Raw genomic sequence first — 22,072 nt, 5'->3', positions numbered from 1 at the left:
ATTCGCGGTGATTGGAGTCAGAGGTCCAAATTCAAAAACCCTGAAAAGAAATACATACCCTGAAATATAAATACACCCTGAAATATACCTGAGATACCCTGAAACAAATACGCTGAAATGGAAATGTGTCTTTAGGCTTAGAAGAACTCTCCTTTGGGCTTTCGTGCGTAGGAATGCATGTGTTTGGAAACGAGAAGTGTGAAAGATTTTCACTGTGCTCCCCTGAACCCTAACGTACTTGGCGTTTGTTGTTCCCCTCCTTAACACTGAATAGGGAAGGAGTGGATGGAAATAGAAACTGTAACGCTAGTCAAGCCAAAGAATTTCTTGCCTGGCAAGTGGTGAGCTATTGGATCTTTGTATTGGACCACTATTCTTCTTTAATTGAAACAAGATGGTTTATAATGCTTGTAGCAGCATGGGGCTCAGATAGCCTGTAACAGATCTCTGGGAGACTCGACCGCAAGAGTTGCGAGTACAGCCCGTGTAGCTTGATCAGGATGCGTGCGATTGCGAAGGCAGCCTAACTAGGACACCTCCCAGGAAACGGATGCGGCGTGGTGGCCGAAAGGATCAGGACAAAGTTAGCACAAAACTTGTTGAATGGCAGCAAAAGTGATGGGAATGCCAGTTGTGAAATAATGCTCAGCCAGATGTGAAACGGGAGTGAATTTCCGAGCAGGTTGCCAAATAAGGATTAGAAGTGGAGACTAAGTCGTATTCTGTACTCAGTAAGATATTTTATTCCTCTGCACATTTTTAGGCTGTTTTAAATGACTAAAGACTACTGGTTTGACTTAATCAGGAGAACAGGCAGCTCCGTGAACTGCAAAAACAGAAGGGTGATCAGTAAATGCTAGAACATCTTTGTGAAGCAGGCTGTGACAGGCAATCAGCTGAGAACTTTTAACAGATACATTTTGTAAAACAAGTTGTATCAAAGATGTTGCTGGATGATATATTCTGTGACAATGTAGATATTGAGGGTTTTGGTAAGGTATCTTCTACCTGAGCTGGATTTTAAGGGAAGAGCTTTGAGGATTTCAGGGGGCCAGAAGCCTTGAAAAAGTTGGCCATCTTGCAATTTAGAAGATGGTATTTTGGCATGTTTGATTCATATTTGCAAAAATATTGACACTTCCTGTGCTTTTTTTTTTTGTGCAGCTTCCGAGACGTTTAAATGCTCTTCTGCTCAGGACAGCATGATATAGTAGTAGATAATCACACAATAATCAATAGCCTGTTTTTGAAATCCAGTTACTTTGCTTTTTAAGCCTTTCTGATAATAAACAGTCATTCTCGCTTGTAAGGTTGGCAGTTTTGTATCCCTTGACACCCTGGCTTCAAATCTGCAAGAACATAAAAACTTTTTTCCTAGCCCTTTTTGACCTGATTTCTAGACCCGTGTCGTGTACCGTATACCAAGTCATGTCTAAGCGCATATCAGTCACTGGTGTACGTGTCGTGTAACAGTAAGTAGACACCCTTAACGGCACAGGATTGGATATGCTTTCTCATTTTTCCATTGCATATTTGTTTTCGGTCCGTTCCGCCTGTGCACCCTACCCTGAGTCCTTGTGACTTGGTATTTCTGCCAGCCTGGCAGTTGGCTTGCCATGTTCGAGACCTGATTTTATCCTGAAATATTTTCCCTCAAATGATGAAGTCTGAGGTAAGCTGGAGAATCTTATGGCCAGCAGAAATTCAAGAAGTCAGCCAAACTATGCCTCAAATTAACTTTTTTTTTTTTTAACATTCTGGTGTCTGTTACACGGGGGGACACACACTCCACTCTTCTGAAATATTATCCAAAATGTGTGTGTCTCACCTGAAGCCTCCTTTTTTTCTTTTTTCCGCCCCCTTTCCCCTAACAGTGTACTGATAGCTCAGGAGGAAGTTGCTGCAGTTTTTGGTAGTAGTTCATGGAAAGCTACCTGTGTCTTTGACTGGATCTTCCATTAGTGGCTACTCCCTGAGCTGGGAGACTGGTCACTAGCAGCTATTCCTGCTCATCTAGAAAGATGGGGGGGTTTGTTGCTTTGTCAGCTCTTTGCTGGATTACCAGCTTTGAAAGTCCTAGTTCCTGCTAGTAGGGGAACCTGTGGACCTGCAGATCAAATGACCCATAGATAGGAAAATGAGGGCGAGTAGCTATGTGAGGAGTTACTCTCTGTACTTCCAAGCAACTTTTCAAAAAGGTTGGTATCCTGATGTTTGTTTCATTGCTGACATGATTTTTTTTTATTTTCTGACAGTCAGTTAGATTTAAGCGTACATCAGAGTTACCGAACAACCACCTGGAAAACCTGCGTCCTCAGTTGATGGCCCTTCCTGCTTTCTAAGCACATTTGTTTGACATTTGTGTAAATGCAAAATACAGTTATTACTTTCCAATTGTTTATTATTAAGAGTGATGCTTGCAGTCATAGCTGCGGTATATGTTTACAGATGTCTTGGTAACCCATACATGAAATAAGGTGTCCAGGTAACAGTTGGTTTGGGTGACTTGATTTTTCTGTTAAATAAATCTACTGTTTTGGGGCAGGGTGGGGTGGGAATGAGAGTTTTTCTGCATTGCTGTTGCAAAACCTTCTAGGTTTTTGCTTTATCTTTTTGAGAAACAAAATTCAAGCCTGTTTGTAGTTGACATTTCACACCCAGTTGAGAAAACTGCTTCTGATCCCTCTGTAGAAAGAAATAGGCTAAGCAAGAGCAGTCCTTCAGCTGTGATGCTTTCACAAGGTGGTGCTTGTGACTTTGCCCCTTGAGAACGTCGGTGCTTTGAAGTCAAGAGGAGATTATCCTCCTGTCCCTTTGATTCCCTTGGTCTTTTGAGAGGAGATGATCCGGGCATGGGAACGCGGAGGGAATCAACAAGCTCCTCTTTGGGTCACTCTGAAATTGTGCTGGATGATGGCTTATTTGCATGTATTGTAGGCACCGATGTAATGAATTGTGCTGTGTTAAGTTTCACTCTTGAGAGCAAAAAGACTCAGGTAGTTTATACTGTGATCTAAACAAAAGGGTTTTTTTAGAACTTAGGGAATTTTAAGTCAAAGTTGGGAGTACTGTGTTTTCATGCATGTGACATGCAGGTCACACAGTGTAAAAATAAATAAAACCCAGCAGTGCATGCCTGTATATGTGTGTTAGTAATCCCAGGGAAAGCATCTTTTGTAGCCCCCAACCGATTTCCCTGAGGATGGATCTGTAACTGGTTATTTTAGGACTTGCTTCAAAATGCTGCCATTTTTTAAAAGGGCTTCAAGCTATGCTTGCTAGAAAAAACATTTGATACTGAGCTGAAGCCTGGCGAAAAATTTTCATTTTTCCTCTCACTTTCCGCACTTGAGGGAGGAAGGTCCCTTAAAATAGGCCAAAAAAAAAAAAAAAGTGCTGGGCTATAGTTTGTATGTTCTAATTGGCCATTAGTATTTTTTCCCATCCCGAAATTTCATAAGCAAGTTTCATTCATGTCACTTATTTTGGTTTTGGCATGTAGCGTGTTTTGATTTTTCTGTTTTGTCTCAGAAGAAAACATCTGGCACTGTTACACTCATTTGCTTTTCCTGGTGCTGAGGCCGGACTGGTTCACTGTCATTTTTCAGAATGACTGTTCAGTGTCAAAGGGGAAGTTGTAGATGTTGCAGAAGCGGAATGACTGCCTTTAGCTGTCGGAAGCGCTGTGTTTCGAAGATAGCCAGCCAGATGACAGTCGTTAGAGCATCTCCTGTGGAAATGCTGCCCAGCGATGTGTCTAGTCCTCCTCCTGCCATCAGACTGAAATGAAAGCCTCTTGGATGGTCGTGCCGTAGGTGTGTGCACCTGGGGTGACACTGCACCCACCTGCACCAGCACTGGATTTAGTTTGTCAATTTATCAGTTTCTTATCTGGGGAGGAGATCTCGGAGGTACAGTGATGTAGCCTCTTGCATCACCGGTCCTTGTGAACCATCGTATCTTAGCATGCATTCCCCTCTGCTCTTCTTCACTGCCACTGGTTTCTGAATGGAAACTACTTACACAGCTTGGAGGTTTAACAGGAGTGCTCAGTGCGGATAAGCTGGGTTTTGATTTGCCTGGGAGAGTGACTGAGGTAGAGAGAATCCCCCTGATTGATTAGGAGTTCCCACTGCTGAGTAATAAGAGGACTGTATTTTTGGGCAAGGATATGGAGTAATTGAGGTGGTATTGATGTGGCATGGAGCATCCACCCCTGCAATGGAGAATGCGGTGCGAAGTGCTGAAACTTGGTGAAAGTTGTCTTGAAACCAGTGCCAGGAGTGATGTTAGGTCTCCGTTCAAGAGAACGATGCTCAGGCTGGGGAAATACCTATTAAAAGTGAAAATTTATGGTAAGTGCCTGCCTTCTCATCTGAGCAAAAGAAAACATCCAGAAGAGGTAGAAATTGGGAGCACTTGGCCATTCCTCTGTAAGGAAGGGAAGAGGGCAGTCTGGAGCTTGGCCTTTGATGGAATGGGGGAGAACGGGTCCAGCCCTGGTTGGCTAGAGGTGAGGCTTTGCTTTGAGGTTTCTAAGGGGGTGCTGAGAAGAGGAAGTGAATGAGCAGGTAAACCCTCTGTTTTGTGATGGAAATAGCGGAGCACCTCTCTGTAGGGGAGGCTGATGCAGGCAGATGGGCAGCAGGTAAGAAAGGCTGTAGAAGTGTAATGGTAGTAAGGGGTGAGACTTGATGAGAGTTAAACTAAGCCTAACCTATTCAGTGCCTGTGACGGGTGCATGTGTTTGGAGGAGAGTTTTGTGAAGCTTCAATTTTTTTGTAAAAGGTATGGAGTCTGCTGCTTTGATGGCTATTTTCTTCTTCAAGGACTCCTTCATTTCTATAAATTGCATGGGGTTTACTCTGGGAGGGGCACGATTTGGGTCCCCAATGTATGTATTTTCTGCCTGACAGATTTAATGGTTTAATTCCTTAGGCTGATAGAAGCTGGATCAATGTGTCATCTCCTGCTTTTACGCAAAGTCAATGACTAACTAGTTACCTCAACACCTTTCTTTAGGCACAGTGCGATGTCTGCTTTTCATTAATGCTTTCTGTTAATTTAAAGAGCCGTTTTATTCTTTCAGATATGTTTTAATGGAGCAGGCTGCAGGTCTGGCTTACACCTTTACCATTTCTGCTACATCCATAGCACTCAAGTTTGCATACATGTTTTAGCATCTTTGTTGAATGCAAGTGTTGATTGTCAGTTATGTTAGTCATAAACCGTAAGTCATTTATCCTTCTTTTATTTTTAATCTTTAGTTTGTTAGATACATGGACGTAGATGGTTTTGTTTTGTTAATTTTCACACCACATCTTTTCTGTACTTTAGGTTGACTCCTCACTGCACTGTGAAAACCATTAGGAAAAAATCCTTGGGGTTAAAACCTGGGGCTCCACAGTGTTACCTGCACTTGGGGCTAGAAATTAATTTAAATGGCGACTGATCTGTCTGAAGCTGAACCCGTGCATCATAAGGCGCTTCCACTCTTAACGGGAGCTCAGCTGATCCACACGGACAAGTTAAGTGAGGTAGGGGCTGGCCCATTCTCCAAGCTTGCCCTTGGATCAGTCCTTGACTTTTTTTTTCTCGGTACTCTTTCTCCCCTGCCTGTAGGAAACTCAATTGGGAGTCTGATAAACCCTGTCGGTGCTCTCCTTCCCCTTCCCTGCTTTCCCTGAGATGTTGTATTTATCAGAATCCTCAAATGCTCATCCCGTTTAACTTGGAATTGAAAAGAAATTATTTCTTTTATAACTGTAAAAAGTGAAACTATCCTCTCCTAGTATGCTTCAAAGAAGCAGGTTTGAGGGTTACTGTCTCTTAAAATTCTGAAAAATCCAAATGTAACCAGAGTATTTCTACATATGCTGCTTTGATTTACTTTGATCTCATTTCAAAAACTTTCTGATTCTTTCCAGTGTCTGTACTGATTTTCATATGCTTTCTGTAGAAAGTTGAAGACGACACGATGCCAATCCGTCGCTCGGTGAATTCTTCTTCCCGGGAAACTCCTCCCAAAAGCAAACCTGCTGAAGGTGAAGAGGTCAAAGCAGGTACGGTAGTAGTTCTGTGGTGGATCGTTAATGTATATCCAAACATAGGCTTGTGTTCTGAAACTCCTGAAAAACCCTACTGCCAAGATTAAAATATGACTAATACTTGGCTGCTTTTCACAGGCTCTTCCTGGATTATTGGGAAGTTGTATTTCGCAGCCACTTTTTTCAGTCTGAACCCATTTGTTTTGTCCTTCATACCCCATGGCAAAGTCCTGACACTCCAGACATGAAAGTATAGCTAAATATAGTCCCTTTTAAGCTTGCACATTCTTTGGAGTAAAGGTAGAAATTGTGAGGTTTCAGTAGTGTCAGGAAGATGACTTGAGATCAAAAGGTTCAGTTAATGAATGGAAGAACAAAGTATTTAATTTTCTTCTTTATTTTCCTGAACAAAAGGATTTTACCACAATGTGTCATAGAATCTAATCCAATATTAACATGTCTGGTCTTAGCAGCTTCACCTCAATTTCTCAGAATGTGTCATTTCAGTATTACATTCGGTTACTTTCACTGACTTTCTCCTCTTTGATGTCACAAATAAATAAATTACATATGAAACTAACTATTAATACACTGCGCGTCTTAAATCCATGATGCCTCCAGGGAAAACTGTGCACGCGAACGTAGCAGGAGTGCTTAACCTCCTTCTCAGAGGTAGAGAACCTGTCTATTGCGTGGAGCAGTCATGGTGGGCGGTTCTTTATCTGAAAAGTGGGTAATGGCAGTTCATATGCATCTTATCTAGTAGGCAGCCCAGTCTTTAAGGCCTGTTCTCAGCTAGATACACTGGAGTTAATTTGTTTGCTAAGTTGATTTCTGGCTGGATTTGATCCTGCTGGTAGGCAAGTGCTTCTGCCAATGCATGCGCAATCTAAAGCTTTGCCAAGTCTGGAAAAATGTGATTGAATGGTTAAAATCCTTCAGGTGCTGCAGTGTGTGGTGCAGAAACAGCAGTGCTTGAAAACAAGTTGGTCATAAACAAAGCTACTAGTATGCATCTATCTAAATTTCTTGTTGAGATGTATGGTTTTGCACCTTTCTGAGTTAAAAACACATAAATCTCAACCTACGGGAAAATCTTAGTGTTCCGTGGTACTGATTTCCTCCTCCCTTCCCCACCCAGGCCCCTCTGATGAGGGATGATTGCAATGGTAACCTCTGGAGTTAAAGAGGGGAAGACTGGGGAAATTAGTTCATTGTGAAAATGCTATGTGATGTTGTTTGAAGTTATTCTGGCATTTGATGGCTGATTGCATCTCATTGAAGCTCTTTTCAGTAGTTTTGTTCACTTCTTAAGTTACATTCAAATCATCTGTTTGAATTAGAGACAAGAAAACGTCTGCTGGGAAGTAATTTTTGAGGTGTGTTCTTAAGCTCGCCCCCCTCGCCTTCCTGAAGAATAGAGGCTAGTTTTACGCAGTAACTTGTTGCATTTTCACATCTTTTAGATGCAGAAGTCACCTCTGAGGAGTCTGCCTCTGTTGGAGAAGAACAAGAGAATGAAACCCTGCCTGCTGCATCCAGTGAAGCAGAACAGCCAAAGGAACCCGAGAATGAAGGGAAGGGGGAAACAAAGTCCTCAGAAGAAACCAAAAAGGAGTAAGGCTTGCTTGGTGCTGAATTCAGGGATTTGGATAGGATTCTGAAGAAAGTCAGGTTCTAGAGATAGAAAAAGATGGTGGGAGAGATAGGGAAAATAGGATGAATCCCTTAAAAAGGTGCTCATATTTCTCAGGAAGAAGCTACCAATCAAGTGTAGCTGCTCTTCTAGAACATGTGCAAGACTGAATATCAAGACAGGGTTTCTTTTTTCTAATAGAAACATCAAAATGTTCTTTAAATTATTGTCAGTGTCGGAGGTTCTGGGCTTTTTGTTGTTGTTGTTCTGCTTGTTTTATGGTGTCTCTTGTCTTACTATTGCTTTGTATTTTTCCTAAGCGAGAAAGATCAGTCTAAGGAAAAGGAGAAGAAGGTGAAAAAGACAATTCCTGCATGGGCTACCCTTTCTGCTAGCCAACTAGCTAGAGCACAGAAGCAAACTCAGATGGCTGCCACCTCACGTCCCAAAATGGATGCTATTTTAACTGAGGCCATCAGGGTAAGCAGGAGACGAATGTTTCTTTTGTTCATCTGTTGCAAAGCAGAATAATTTGTGTGCCGAAACCCCACAATTCAGCTTCCTGATGGTACGGATGATAGTGCTGTCTGTTAGCAGGAAACTTACTGCGTAAGACACATATGCTTCTGCCTGGAAGCCCACGAAGCTGAAATGTGAGTCCATGATGATGATGATGAGGGGCCCTGTAGCTTATTTCTTTGTTTAGAATTCATTTCCCTCCCTAATCACATTATTAGAAACAGCTAGGATGACATAACCTGTTTGATTGCTGTCATCATTTAATTTGATGTGCCTTCTAGCCATATTCAACTTGATTTACTTTGATTAATCCATCTGTTGGATACATGTTTTTTTCAGCATTAACTTATTCTAATTCAGGACAGATGGAAATACTGTAAACTAGCATTCCAAAGTGGTGCTGGTCTTGGTTTACTGTATCCGTCCTGGTTGTGAGAAGAGACCTGTGCTGTTGTAGTTGCACTGCTGCTCTCCCCTTGAGGCTTGGTTCACGCACGTTGCCTTCACAGGAGGCCTGGTCTCCACCAGCCTTCATTGCGAGATGGCCTTTCCAGCTGCTATATCTTCAAAATATGAACTTCAACTTAGGTTTTTTACTAGTTTACTAATGTCAATCCTCTAACTTCTTAAAACAAACAAACAAACAAAAAACAAACAAAAAAAAAAACAAACAAAAAAACCCCACCAAAACCAAAAACCAACTTGGGAACTTGTTCTGACTTAATGATTACTCTAGCTGGCATAGTAAAATGACTTACCAGTTGTGCAGCATTGGTTTGCCAAAAGGTGACTGTATTTTGTAGTAGCATGTAGTGTTTATGCCATTACAGAATACAGGAGTAGCTGATATATGCTTGCTGTACTGCTTTGGTGTTATCTGCCCTTCAGCCACTCTGAAGGGGAAAGTTAAGTATTTTGTCGGTCATGTTTTACGCTCTTGAGTCATTGCAGGGAGAAGGCCAGCCCTGGCATCCTGTGCCAATGTGCTGGCTTACATGCACCAGTTCAGTCTCTGTTCTTCCAGACCCACAGGAAGGTTATTGCAGTGCGGGTGGTTTCTACTGATGTTTTGCTTCGGTTTCAGGCATGTTTTCAAAAGAGTGGTGCATCGGTCGTTGCAATACGTAAATACATCATCCACAAATACCCTTCCCTGGAGCTTGAGAGGAGAGGCTATCTTCTAAAGCAAGCATTGAAAAGGGAGCTGGAGAGAGGAATCATTAGACAGGTAAGAGTTGCTTTGCGGAGCAGCACTGGAGCTGGTATTACTCAATTACGTAGGAGTTACTTAAACTCCATTAGCAGGTCTTTGGGGTGGTCATGTTCTCCCTTGTGGAGGTTAATCCACCTCTGTCTCTCTGCTTTGTTAGACACTGACAGAATTTCAGCATTGTTCCATCAATCAGATACTTTGTACGGTTATCTTTTGTGCAATTTATGACCGTTTCTTGCTGTTGTGTCATAGCATTGCAGCAGCACGTGTCTTAAAGCTGAGTCTAACAGCATCACTTCTGCAGCAGTATCTTTCTTTTATCTCTGTCATTTATGCCTGTGATATCTGTTAGGGTCTGCTGGTCAGGTGTACTGGTTTGGCTAAAACAGGACTATTTCTCCTTTCAGGAGTTTTTCTTTCAGTTAAGTTTCTTCTAAGTAATGGCACTTTCTAAAAGTGCAGCTACATGTTTTTCAGACAGTGTCTGTTTTTCAGACTTGATAACACTCGATGTTTATAGTTGCTACTGAAGTATCAGTAGGATTAGTGTGCAGAAAGGCCCATGTTTATACTTACCCCTATAAGAACCAAGGCCACTGCTGGCCCTCTTTTGTTAAACAAGTAAAAAGTTGTAAAAGGGTCGCTCCTGCAGAAGAGTGCAGTCAGGGCAGGTGACCAAAACCTGACCAACTAGTGATGCCAGCCCATCCACGTCATCCTCAGTATAAAGCTAAGGGATCACGAGGGTCAGGCTCTCTTCTTTCATGGCCGGCATCCCTGTGGGACCCTGCTTGTTCTCCTGCCTCCAACTCTGATCCGTGCATTCCTGAATCTGCTTCCTGTCGGCCGTGGAGTCCGGTCCTGGTCTTTGCTCTGCTGAGGCAGCAGTGTGAGCCCCTGCAGCCTGCGATTCCCCAACCACCATCGGGAAACTCAGTATCGGTTTTGTATAGTTTTCCTCTTATTTCCATTATTAGTAGTATTAGTATTAATATCATTATACTTTTTTTCATTATTATTGTTTTATTAAAGTAGTTTTAGTTTCCAGTCCATAATTCTCTCTCCCTTTTCTCCATCCTTTCCCCTCCTGGGAGGAGGGAGGGGTTAACAGAGAGTTCTGCTGCCCATTTTAAGAGCCGGCCCAGCCTTAAACGGTGACATTATGACAGCAGAGTATGTTACTATATCTGGCTGTGGTTTCTGATCTTTCTGAAGTTGAAGTGCATTCAAACCAGGCCTCTGCCATAACAGCCCATGGCCAGGGTGTCAGTGCATTCAGAATCTGCGTAATGATGTCAATTGATGTCTTTCAGGTTGTTATGATTCTGAGTTACTTTCTTCAAGACTGAAATAGACTTTCTTTCTAACTAGGTGAAAGGAAAGGGAGCTTCTGGGAGCTTTGTGGTGGTGTCTAATGCAGGAAAAACTGTTCCAAAGGCCAGAGACAGAAAGGTAAGATGGATCACTTTAAACAATACTCTGAAAAATCTTGCACTGAAACACATGTATCTTACAAAATGCGGCCTAGCCCCAACCCAAACAGTATTCTCCTCCTTGCTGTACTTTTCCTCCCCAAATACAGTATCTAAAACACCCGTTCCACTAAAATCAGAATCAGAAAGCTAGTATGAGAGATTAAAACCAAGTAGAATAATAAAAATCTTAGTTTTAAAATGTTTACATTAAACTCCTAGGCTTTGGTTCAGAGGCAGAAAACTGAATAACCATGAAGTTCCTCTTCTGTCTTTACCTGGTAGAGAGAGATGCCTCTCAGGTATTGTAAGAGAGCTTTACGCTACTGCTGTTTCTGTTATATCTGTTGCATGGGTAAATGGAAGACGTCAGTCTTCAGAACTGTCAGATGAACATTCTTCCATCAGCTGTGAGGGCAGAGGGAGGAAGAAGAAAATGTCCTAAGGCTTCTGAAAGAAAGCTGCTAATGTTGGGTGTATATTGTTTTGAGGTAGTAGAATGTGATGTGATTATTTTTTTTGGTTGGGTTTTTTTTTTTTTTTTTGAGCCTAGTCCTCATGATAAGTCATGGTTCCAGCACCGCTGTTCTCCACTCCCTGCTGCACTGGGTGTATGAAACACCTTTCTAACACTGCAGTTACAAAATGCTTTGCTGGAATTGCCGATCCCCTTGCGGCTTAGGTGGGTGAACCCAGAGAGGATTGTAATGCCCTGGTGCTTATGTCTTGGCTACTGCGCAGACCAAGAGTCCTAAAATTGAAGGAAACAGGGACACACTTGGTAGTAGGGCACTGAAGGAAACTGATTGCAGTGTAACTTCTTTTTATATAGAGCTTACTGACTCCACAAGAAGTTTGAGGAAGGCATCTGATAGCTGCTGACACATCAGTTTTCTTGTCTGCAGCATATCGGTGTCTTTGTTCCTAGTTACTTTCTCTGTGTTGCAGCAAAAATAATAGCTTGCTTTTGTTTTCGGTGAATTCAGCTAGCAATCGAGCAGCTGTCTGGGTGAGCAGCACCCTCACCCATTTGACTGCAAAGCTGCTGTTCAGCATCAAAATCATTAAACTTCAGCACATTTCCCCACTGTCTTTTCTATATAAAGATCAGACCGTTTTTTTTTTTTTCCTGATCAGCCCTTCCTCTAGTAACAAAGGGATGTAGGAAAACTCAGAAGGGAGCGTTGGCTTCAATCAAGATTTCACTCTGTCATCTGGGAAAAAAAAAAAAGCACTCCTGTTTAGCTGTTTGTTTTGGGGAAGATTTGACCTGTGGAAACAGGTCTTGCCTTTGAATTTTGTTTCATGTCAGTTTAAATAATTGACACCTGTCTCATTGAAGGGTAGCAGAGGTATATGTCTATAGAAAGAGGAAGGAAACCATTAAAAGTACAGCTGTTGCTAAATACTCTGCAATTTATATTTGTAAACCTTTCCTAAGACTCCTATGAAAATTCCAGCCAAATTTGCTCCATTTTATTTAAAGTGCTGAACTTTTAAAATTGTTAATTTAAAGATCTACCTTCCAGAACTTGATTTTACAGATCTGTGGCCAGTGCCAGGAGCACTTCTCCCCACCTGTGCATTGCTGGTTCAGCAAACCCAGAGTTTTTAGGCCCCACTGATGCGTAAAAGTATGTGTATTTCAGAAAAGCACTTCCGCTTCGACTGCAGAGCAACAAGTCAAGCTGGAAGATATCCTGCCGCTGGCTTTCACCCGCCTTTGCGAGCCGAAGGAAGCTTCTTACAGCCTGATCAAGAAATACGTGTCTCAGTATTACCCCAAACTCAAAGTAGATGTAAGGTAGGTGCAGGAGTACACTTTTGCAAGCAGAGCTGCGGAGGAGCAGTGAAACGCAGCCTTCCTCTGGCTTTGCCTCACTTCACAGGGATTCAGTTCACTATTTCAGCAGGCAGCAGACAGGTGGTGCTCTGCATTGTAGAGCCTGCAGGAGAGCTTGAGGAAAAGCTGTGCCTTTTTCTGCATCCCTCCACATCCAATCTTTGTTCCTGACGTTGACATCAGCATTGCTCTACGCATCTCCACCCTTAACCAAAGCCAGATCCCTTCAGCTCTGTGGATGTGAAGGTCTGTCCTTGGGATCTTGTCCCACCTGGTTCTGGATGCTTCAGCTGGCACAAACTTATAGTAATCTTTACGTTTGCCCATACGGAGCGAGTCAAGGCTTGGGGAGGAAGCAAATCTAGGAAAACCCTGTGCGTTGCCTCTTACAGGGGCTTGGCCAAGCCCAAATGTGCTTTTCAAAATGAGTGGTCCTTCCAAGTGAAGCTTGTCTGTTTCTGGATACGCAGTTGACACCAAGAAAGCGTTGCAGTTGAATTTCCGCTAACGTACATTGTTCTTCTCAAGTAATCAGCACTTGCTGACAGATCTCCATTTAAAATGTCTGTATGTAGGCAGATACCACTTGTAAGTACTGCTCAGCTCACACTCTGTATAAAGCGTTGTTTCTCTCTTTGTTTTTTAAGCTGTCAGTGTGTGTCAGTAAAGCTTTATCCTCCTGTATTTCAGACCCCAGCTGTTGAAGAATGCCCTGCAGAGAGCTGTAGAGAAGGGCCAGTTAGAGCAGATCACAGGGAAGGGAGCGTCTGGGACATTCCAGGTCAGAGCCAGAGTTCATCTTGTTTTGTTGACTGTACTGACCACAAGCCTTGGATATAAGTTAACGTGCCCTCTCCCCTCCAGTTTCACTGGGTACGCCTTTCTTTAGCAGCCTGTCATATTCAGGAGTTGTCAAACTATGAAGCAGTAGGACTCTTATTCTCCCCTTGGTCTACGTTTCTGGAGCAGACCCCCCTGCCTTCCTTGCTTAGCATGCTCCACACACTGCTTCAGCTCTGACTCACTAGCACAGTAGGGGAGATGGTGGGGTAAGCTTTCCTTTCCGTCACTAATTGTAAGTGCAGTAGGTACCCCAGATGTCTGCAACGTCTTTTTCTCCTGTCTGTGCCGTAGAAGTCTCTCGGGTACATTTGGTCTGTGGGATGGAGGAAGATCTGATTTATTTCCTTCCCGGAGTGACAGGCCCTTACATTGCCACACCGTTGCAGCATATTTGGGGACTAGGACAATGTGTTACTGATAAAAAGCACTCCAGGCCAGTTGACTGAATAGGCCTGTGCTCCCGATTAAAGCTGGGAGAGCAGCGTTCCCTGTGCAGTGTTTTAATATAAAAACGTATCTGTGCTAATGCAGGAGCGCCGACCCACCTGGTGCAGAGGAGCTTGTCCTGACCTGGTTTGGGAGAATTTTGTCTTGATGCTTTTCTCTTCCTCCTTGGAAAATAGCTGAAGAAATCAGGGGAGAAGCCCCTGCTGGGTGGGACTCTGATGGAAGATGCCATCCTGTCTGCTATTGCGGCCATGAACGAACCGAAGACCTGCTCCACCACAGCGCTGAAGAAGTATATCCTGGAAAACCACCCAGGGACCAACTCCAACTTCCAGGGTAAAGTACCTGTCTGTGTAGTGCTTCTCTTCTACGTGCTGAAAGACAGTCCTGCAGCTGCAGATGTGTCTGCTGCAGTTGTGTCTGTGCAGCACCTTTAAACAATTCTGTTGAGCTTGCTGGGGAGCTGACAGCTGCTTGGCTCTTTGTGCTGCAGAGATGCTCAGTGGTTTTAATTCCCATTAGTTTCTTTCAAGCCTGACAAAGGCGACTTTCTCAGACATAATGCAAGTTTCTCTCGTCTATAGCACATTCCCAGGAAGGGGGGAATATTATTCAAGTACTTTATTGTTCTTAAGTGACCAAGTTGATTTCATCTGTCTCTCTATTTTGAAAGGCTTACAGCTTGGCATAAATGCAGTTCCTAGTTGCTTTTTATTGAGAGAAGTTGCATAGCCTAACTTTTAAAAAAATTCACAAGCACCCCTCATACTGGTTTGTTTGAGGTCCTTCTTTGGTTCTGATTTTAAAAGGTCAAGCAAGTGAGGAGAGAAACTAATCCTGTTATATTTGGGAAGGGATTTGGCATATCTTTGTTCCCAGGAATGACACTAATGTTTGTTTTGTTTGCATTAGCAGAAGCAATACTAGTAGATACTTTAAAACAGATCTTCTAATGGCTTGTTTGCATTATTTGGTCTGAGCCCCAATGCAATTGTTTAGCCGAGGCTGGAGGTCATTTGAAGCAGGATGAGCTCACAGCAGTCTCTACTAAAGTCAAACCTAAAAGTAGGTCAGTCTTTTCCTGTGGTGTCACAGTGCTGGTGCCATTCTTCAGGACATGAGGCCGGAGAGGAGAGTGCTGATCCCGCACACTTCGCCTGAAGCACGGCACTAGCACGGCTGTTTGATGCAGGGCTTACCGACACAGAGAGGAGCGCAGGTTCCCTCGCAGCAGTGTGGGCTAAAGAAGTTGCCTGAGGCCTCCTGCCAATTAGAGACTGATGTCAAGTGTGACTTCTTAATCTTGGGGCAGGGAAAAGAGTTTCCAGGCTTACTAAGCCCTTGCATGATTTATTTTCAGGAGTGTTGGAAATCGCCCTGGTCCTTCAAGGCCTGTGTTTAGCCAGCCTCCAGTGCGTGTCAGTCTTGCAAGTCGAATAAGGAAATTTCAGCTTGCAATCTGTTGTTTTCTTTCTCCTTCCATTACATAAAAGGAATTTGGATGATCTCTGCTCTGTTTTAAGAGCAACCGGAGGAAGATCTGGTGAGATGTAAAAGCAGATGGGTATGTGCTGCAGAGCCAGTGCTCCACACTTCTCCCCATTTTATACCTCATACTTACAACTAGACTTGACTGGAGTCAAATGCTTTAACGTGCTGTTACTGATCTTTGGTACCCAGAGTAAAAACGGCCTTATGTTTTATGTGTTGCTCCTGCTCATAGAAGTGTGGGGCTTTTAAAGAGTTCTTGAACTATGATAATCCTAATGTTGCAAGACTAGTAATTTAATGGATACCATTAGCTGTGCGAGCCCTTCCAGTGCCATTCAAAGTAAAACATTTCAGCAGAGGTATCCTGGTGAAGGTATGATGTTGTCCCAAATGATTCTCTTACTGTGAAATGGCAGTTCTTGATAAAAGCCCATTTCAGGAGTGTTGAATAAGTGGTTGGAGTGAATACCTTTGCATTAATTGTACAGAACAGATTGAGATGACAGTTCAGCCAGCATGTTTCTTTGTATTTTTTCTCTTTCCATTTCTCAAGTGAACCTCTGTGGAACGTGCTTGAGGGCAGGTCTTGCTTTTCAGGGAGCTAAATATGTAAATGGCCCATCTAATTCAAGCTGAAAATGGTTTTGAACTGACTAAACAACTTAAGCCCTTTGCCAGAGACAACGATGCCCTCGACTTGCACGGTTTCAGTTACAATTCTTACACAGTGCACAATGGAACAGAATACTGGAATAAAAAGTGCATTTGTCATATTTCTAAACTGAATATTTCCCCTTTTCAAAGAAAAATAAAAAAACAAAACCAAAACCCAACAACTGAACCACAGAACTGGGAAAGATGCACCACACATGAAACTTAGAACACAAGAAGGGCAAGAACAGGGTAAAGACTTGTTTTAAAAAACACTTTGGAGAACAGGCTGAAGAAAGCTGAGACTTGAGTTAAATTTGGATGGAGCAGTTACATGGCGCTGTTGAACGCATTTATAGAGGAGGATCCCTTGATTGTGACATCAAAAACATGCACTGTTCTTGACTTCTTCCTTTGGAGAATTTAAAGCCCCACTTGCTAAGTGTTCAGGAACAAACACTGCTATTTTGTATCTTGCTTGAATCTTCCTGGAGAGTAACTGCGAGAAGATTTCCCTTTAAATTAAAAACATACTAAAACTTTTAAACACAGTGATCTAGGTGGGTCCCACATGCAGCAGCTGCTCTTTGCTGAGTGCAGAAAGAAGCATGCGGTGATGTCTTCACGACCCTCGGGTCTCCAGTGCTGTTTCATTCCTCTGCAGGTGTCCTGGGCAAAGGAGACTTTCTCCTGACTCTCCATCTCTGGTTTCAGAGGGCACTGCAGAGACCAGTAAGGTTAGACAAGTGGATAAAGATAGTAACACAACCTTTCCTTGACTTTTTTTTCACAGTGCATCTACTGAAGAGAACCCTGCAGAAATGTGAGAAGAATGGCTGGATGGAGCAAATTTCTGGAAAGGGCTTCAGTGGAACCTTTCAGCTTTGCTTCCCTTATTATCCTAGGTAAAGAGCTTGGCTATAAAACGGTGTTCAAGATAAGTGTCGCATAGGTCAGCCAGAGAGCGGTGCTGAAGCTCATAGGCTGCCTTCCTATTTACAGGGAAGTTTGTGGAGGGTTTAATAACTGATGAACTGCAACGTTGTCACCCGTGCTCTAGGTAACCAGACTGCATGAATGTCTGAGTGGACATAAAGCTGACTTCATTAGCGAGGGAAACTTTTAAGGGCAATAAAAATACTGGGCTCAATATTCTCAGGTATTCTGTCATGAGGCTTTTTTTTTTTTTCACAGAGCAGAAGCTATTTAATTGTTCCCATGCTAAAACAAATCCGCACGAGCAGGTAGTGTGGTGGTGTTCTTGGTGCAAGGATACGTGTAATGAGTAGGACCCAGCTGTTTGCCTTCCTTAATGCCGAGGTGGAGGAGAGGTGGGAGGAGGGAAGATGACCTAGATTAGCTACCGTGAGACTAAACCAGCCTTTCTTCTCCTGCTGTGAGTGTGTATTGTGCTGGGCCATGTGGAGCCCAGGGATGGTGACTTAGTGTCCCATGAAGAGCCAAATAGCAGCGTAGTCATTAAAGTCTCTGTTTTATTGCACACATACAAACTCCTCAGTGGCTTCAGCCTGTGTTCAGAGTCACTGGAGTCTGATCTTGTCCCTTTTGTTGTCTGCCTTCCTGTGTTTGCACAGAAGGAGCAATGAGGAAGAGAACCTGAGGAAGGACAGCTTAGGGCTAGGGTGTTCCTGGTGACTTACAAGCTGTGGCACTTCTGCCATTGCAGAGACTAAATAATGTTGGTTTTAGATAGCAAACGCAGAAGCCCTGGGGGTATTTCTGGATTAGGCTCCAAGCTGTAACCTTACAGGAGGAGGGGCAGCAGTGCCTGATGAGAACCAGGGTTACCCAAGGCTTGCCAACCCTGGAGTCGTATCCTCAGAAGTAAGTCACGCTCTGACAGGAACCCTCTTGTAGCCCAGATGTGCTCTACCCAGAGAAGCAGCAGAATGAGGACTCTGAGGAATCTGATGAGGAAGAAGAGGAGGAATCTGAGGAGGAAGAAGAATCTGAAGAGGAAGAGTCTGAGGAGGAAGAGCCACCACCAAAGAAGAGGTATGGCAGCATGAGAGAGGGATAAATGGACTCCTTTGGATGAAATAAAAGTGACTGTCACAGCTGTAGAGCGCACAGGTTTGTCTCTTGCTGTGGTGGTTTGTGCACAAGGCTGTTGCTCAGGAGGTGTTGGAAGGAGAAGTTTCTAATTATGGCTGAACTCTTGGGGCCCTGTCGGGATCAGGACTTCTCCGGGACATGTGTAGTCTGTGGAAGCAATGCCTTGCTCTGGAGATACTGATCTCCTCCATTCCATAATCTGAAGCTTACCTCTTTTTTTTTTTCCTCCAGATGAGAAGAGAGCCTGTATTTATTCTTTGTCTTGCCTTTAGTCTTCTAAAGTTGCCTTTTGTGGTTTACAAAAGTGTGATGTTTCACATGTATTTATTTTTTGATTTATTAAGTGTTTCCCTCGGAAAACTTTTCCCCACAGTATTATTTGCAGTTCTGTAGCCAGATATGAAACCTGCCTTACTCAGAATGTGGATTTAAGATAAGTGTTGTTTGTTAAGTAATAAAATTCCATTTAGAGAGGAAAGCTAGTGCTTAGGTCTCTGAATCGTTCTGACAATCGACTTTGATTCATTGACATTATTATACGCTCATATGCCTAATGAAGGAGCTCGAAACCTTGCTGGCAGAGCACTGTGGGGGCTGAGAAGTGCTTAGCGTGGCAAGATCCACCGGAGGAGTTCTTGCTCTTTGGGATTTAGCTAATGAAATGTACTGCTGCATAAAGGAACATCCGTGGTAAAGAACAGGGATGCCAAGATCTGCTTCCGTTATGCAAATTGACGACAGCAGCTCTGCTCTGGGTAGCATTTGCGCCTCCACTGAGATCTTGTGCTGTCTCTTTCTGACAGGATGCAGAAGAGGCCGCCTCCAAAATCACGGAGCAGGGCCCCTCCGATGAAGCGAAGAGAGTCCAAGCCTAAGCCAAGAAAAACCCCCGCGGCCCGCCGGGGGAAAGCAAAGCCCCCTCCCAAGGTTAAAACCCCTGCGAAGAAAGCCAAACCAGCAGCCCCAGCCATCAAGAAACCCTCTGGTGGCAACTCTTCCAAGAAACCAGCAGCCAGCGGGAGGAAGGAGGTGAAACCTTCTGCCAAGGGCAAATCCACCATGAGGAAATCTCTCCGGGCAAAAAAGTAAAATTTTTCCACTGTCAGGGAAATCCCATGGTCAAATCCACAATCTTGTTTTATAAGTCAACGTGCATTTGTATTTTAGTTCTGATGCTTAAACACTTCTTTAATTTTTTTTTAATTTTTTTTTTTCTTGAATGATGGAGGAAAAAGCTGAAAACTAAATCAAACCGACCTGAGCATTTGTTAGATCTCAATGCTGTGCCTCGTGCCTGCCCCTCCCCTGGAACAAGTCATCTTTAGTTTCTGCAATAATTTTAGGACTTTTCTAGGACATATATAATCTGTACATTTTACGGTGTTCCTCTTGGGTTTGGGGGGGAGGGTTGGCTTTTAAAAATTCTTCAAAGAAGATCTTTGTATCTTTAGACAGCAGGAACAGGATGACTGGGGGAATGTGATTCTTAATGAGAAGGTACAACGGCAGAAGAGTCCTCCCTAGATCCCCTGCATGACGAGGTCCTTAACGCTTCTGTGAAGAAGCAGTGTATATACAGCACTTGCACTGAGTCCTGGAGGTGCTTCTTTCTGCTCGGCCCTTAGAGCGACAGGCTGAGGAGACGGCGCGTTCGGCTCCTTCAGACCAGCGAGGTTTGTTTGACGGTGAGTCAGATCCTCAGTAAACAGAGGCTGCAGCGTCTACTGATCGTCTGACGCCAGAGGGGCTCCCAAAGGGGCAGTTCTCGGTTAGGCGGGTGATTTGAATTAGTGTTTCCACACCACATCTGTTACCTTAAAACCAAAATATATAAAAGTCTTCTTGAATCCAACTTTCAAATGTTTTTAAGAGATGAAGAGCCTGAGTTTTGTCACCTCTTGTTTACCCTTTTTTTAAAGAAAAGTTGGAGAGCTATACAATTGCTAATGTAGAGATGTTGATAAGTGAAGAACATGCAGTTTGCTAAAATAAAATGAAACTAGATTCCAGCCTGCTTTGTGTGTCCTTTCTCTTCCTCGCCACAGCTTTCTCCTCCTGGAAATGCAGAGAGGAGGGAATTGCAGTCACCGTGGATTGCTGCAGAGGCAAATCTTTGTTAAAACTACATTGCCAGCGTGAAAGAGTGGGGCTGTTTTAGCCTGAGCCCCTGCCAAGCTCTGTAGTTGGACCGACTTGTGACCTTTTTCTTCCCTGGTTTCTCTGGAGACAAAGGTGAGGAAGAAGAAAGCTCTGTTTGAACCTCTTGCTGCTCCTCGTCTCCCTCTGCCCCCTGTCAGTGGCCCGTGGGGACAAAAAAAGACCAGCTGAAATCTTCCCCCCTCTGCCCTGCTCAAGAGAGCAGCGCCTGCGTTCGAAACATGCTCCACCACCTCCCGGCTCTCCCCCGGACAGGGCAAGGCCAGCCGTGCTTTTGGAAAGAGCTTTGCACATACCATGCTGCGAGGAGTGGAAGTGCCTCTAGAAATAAAATGCAAAAAAGGAGAAAATAAGCTTATTGAATTTATTCTTTTCAATTGCTGTCCCAGTGTGCTACCTCTAACAACCAGGAGTTTAAAAAAATTCTTATAGGAATGCCCTAAATTGTTCCCAGCCCCGTAACGAGAGTGCAACCAGCAGGTTAACAAAAATCACAGCTGATCGGGAACTGGGAGAGTGAAAGCCCTGATCAAAGAGTAATCCGCAGGGATGTAAAGCATTTAGAAACATTAGTTAATGGCTCTTTCCTAGGGCTACTTGTACAGAAACAATGGGTTTTGTCAGCATTTTCCTCCAGGCAGGCGCTACAGTGAGCCAAATTTGAGAAACTGTTGCTCTTATCAATGGAATATTTATGGGGAGGAGGAGTCCTCGCCCAGCTGCGGGGCATTTTGTGACCTCCCTCTTCCCAGTAACATTCCCACACCAACCACCCCACAGATATTTGGTAAAACCCTGGTCTGGATAACGCCCATTTTTGCACCTGAGCATGGCTTAATTTTGCTACGGGGCACCTCGAATTAGAACGTTGTGCTAAAACCAGCCATTAGCTCCTTTGGTCATCACCAAATGCTCTTTGGTTGTGTTTTTAATTGCTAATTAGATGATTTCTGCGCATGGAGCCATAAAAAAAAAAAGCCGTGGGTCTGATTGGTTGTATTTAATCTGAAGGACCGATTCTTGCCTCCCAGGAGCAGCAACTGGGATTGAATGGGAAGAATCTTCATCCTGCGGTGGTGTTGCCGGTGGAGCAAGCAGCAGCTCTGCTGCACGTTTGGGAAGGTTCGCGCCGGCTCCACCACTCGCTCTTCTCCAGTCTCTGCTTCCTGGCCAGACTGGGCTCCGTTATGTTATTTCTTCAGCCCCATCTGTCCTGATTTTTCTTTTTTTTTCTGTTTTTTTCTACGCTATCGACTCTTCGATGGGCTCTGCTGGGGCATCTCATGGCGTCTCGAAGCAGCTGGTGCTGGTGGTGACCCAAGGTTCGAATGCCGCTGTTTGGACCCTTTTACTTGCACCCTCGGGAGCACCGGGGTATGAGATGAGGATTTTCGGATGTACCCCCGAGAGAATAGACCCCCTCTCCTCCCCAAACTCTTGCTTTCCCTTTCCGGGAGCCACGCGCATCGCTGAGGCTGGGGACAGCTTTTGCTTTGGCCCCATGGATTTGGCTGGCCAGAGGATTTTAGGGACCCGAGGCTCTGGGTTTGCATCGTTGCTTTGTGGCAAGGTCTAAGCCATCCCTCTTTATTTTTTTCCAGCGAAAGCAGATAGCAGTGGGCAAAACTCCCTGGGGAATTCAGAAACCGGGGTGAAAAGGGTCTGAGCATTGGGGCA

General features: G+C 43.9%; 1 protein-coding gene across 1 annotated transcript; it reads left to right on the top strand.

Annotated features, from left to right (window-relative positions):
• Positions 1-5,336: 5,336 nt before the first annotated feature.
• HP1BP3 (heterochromatin protein 1, binding protein 3) lies at positions 5,337-20,247 on the top strand. The gene is made up of 12 exons (XM_009707892.1): positions 5,337-5,537; positions 5,960-6,062; positions 7,514-7,664; positions 8,004-8,163; positions 9,287-9,430; positions 10,787-10,867; positions 12,537-12,691; positions 13,421-13,511; positions 14,197-14,356; positions 16,956-17,067; positions 18,041-18,178; positions 19,042-20,247. The coding sequence occupies exons 1-12, from the start codon at positions 5,442-5,444 to the stop codon at positions 19,325-19,327; spliced, it is 1,677 nt and encodes a 558-aa protein (XP_009706194.1). The 5' UTR covers positions 5,337-5,441; the 3' UTR covers positions 19,328-20,247.
• Positions 20,248-22,072: the final 1,825 nt, after the last annotated feature.

This window comes from Cariama cristata, unplaced genomic scaffold (assembly GCF_000690535.1).
Source record: "Cariama cristata isolate BGI_N322 unplaced genomic scaffold, ASM69053v1 scaffold11339, whole genome shotgun sequence".
Taxonomy (NCBI): Eukaryota; Metazoa; Chordata; class Aves; order Cariamiformes; family Cariamidae; genus Cariama; species Cariama cristata.
This window is presented reverse-complemented; position numbering and strand designations above follow the sequence as displayed.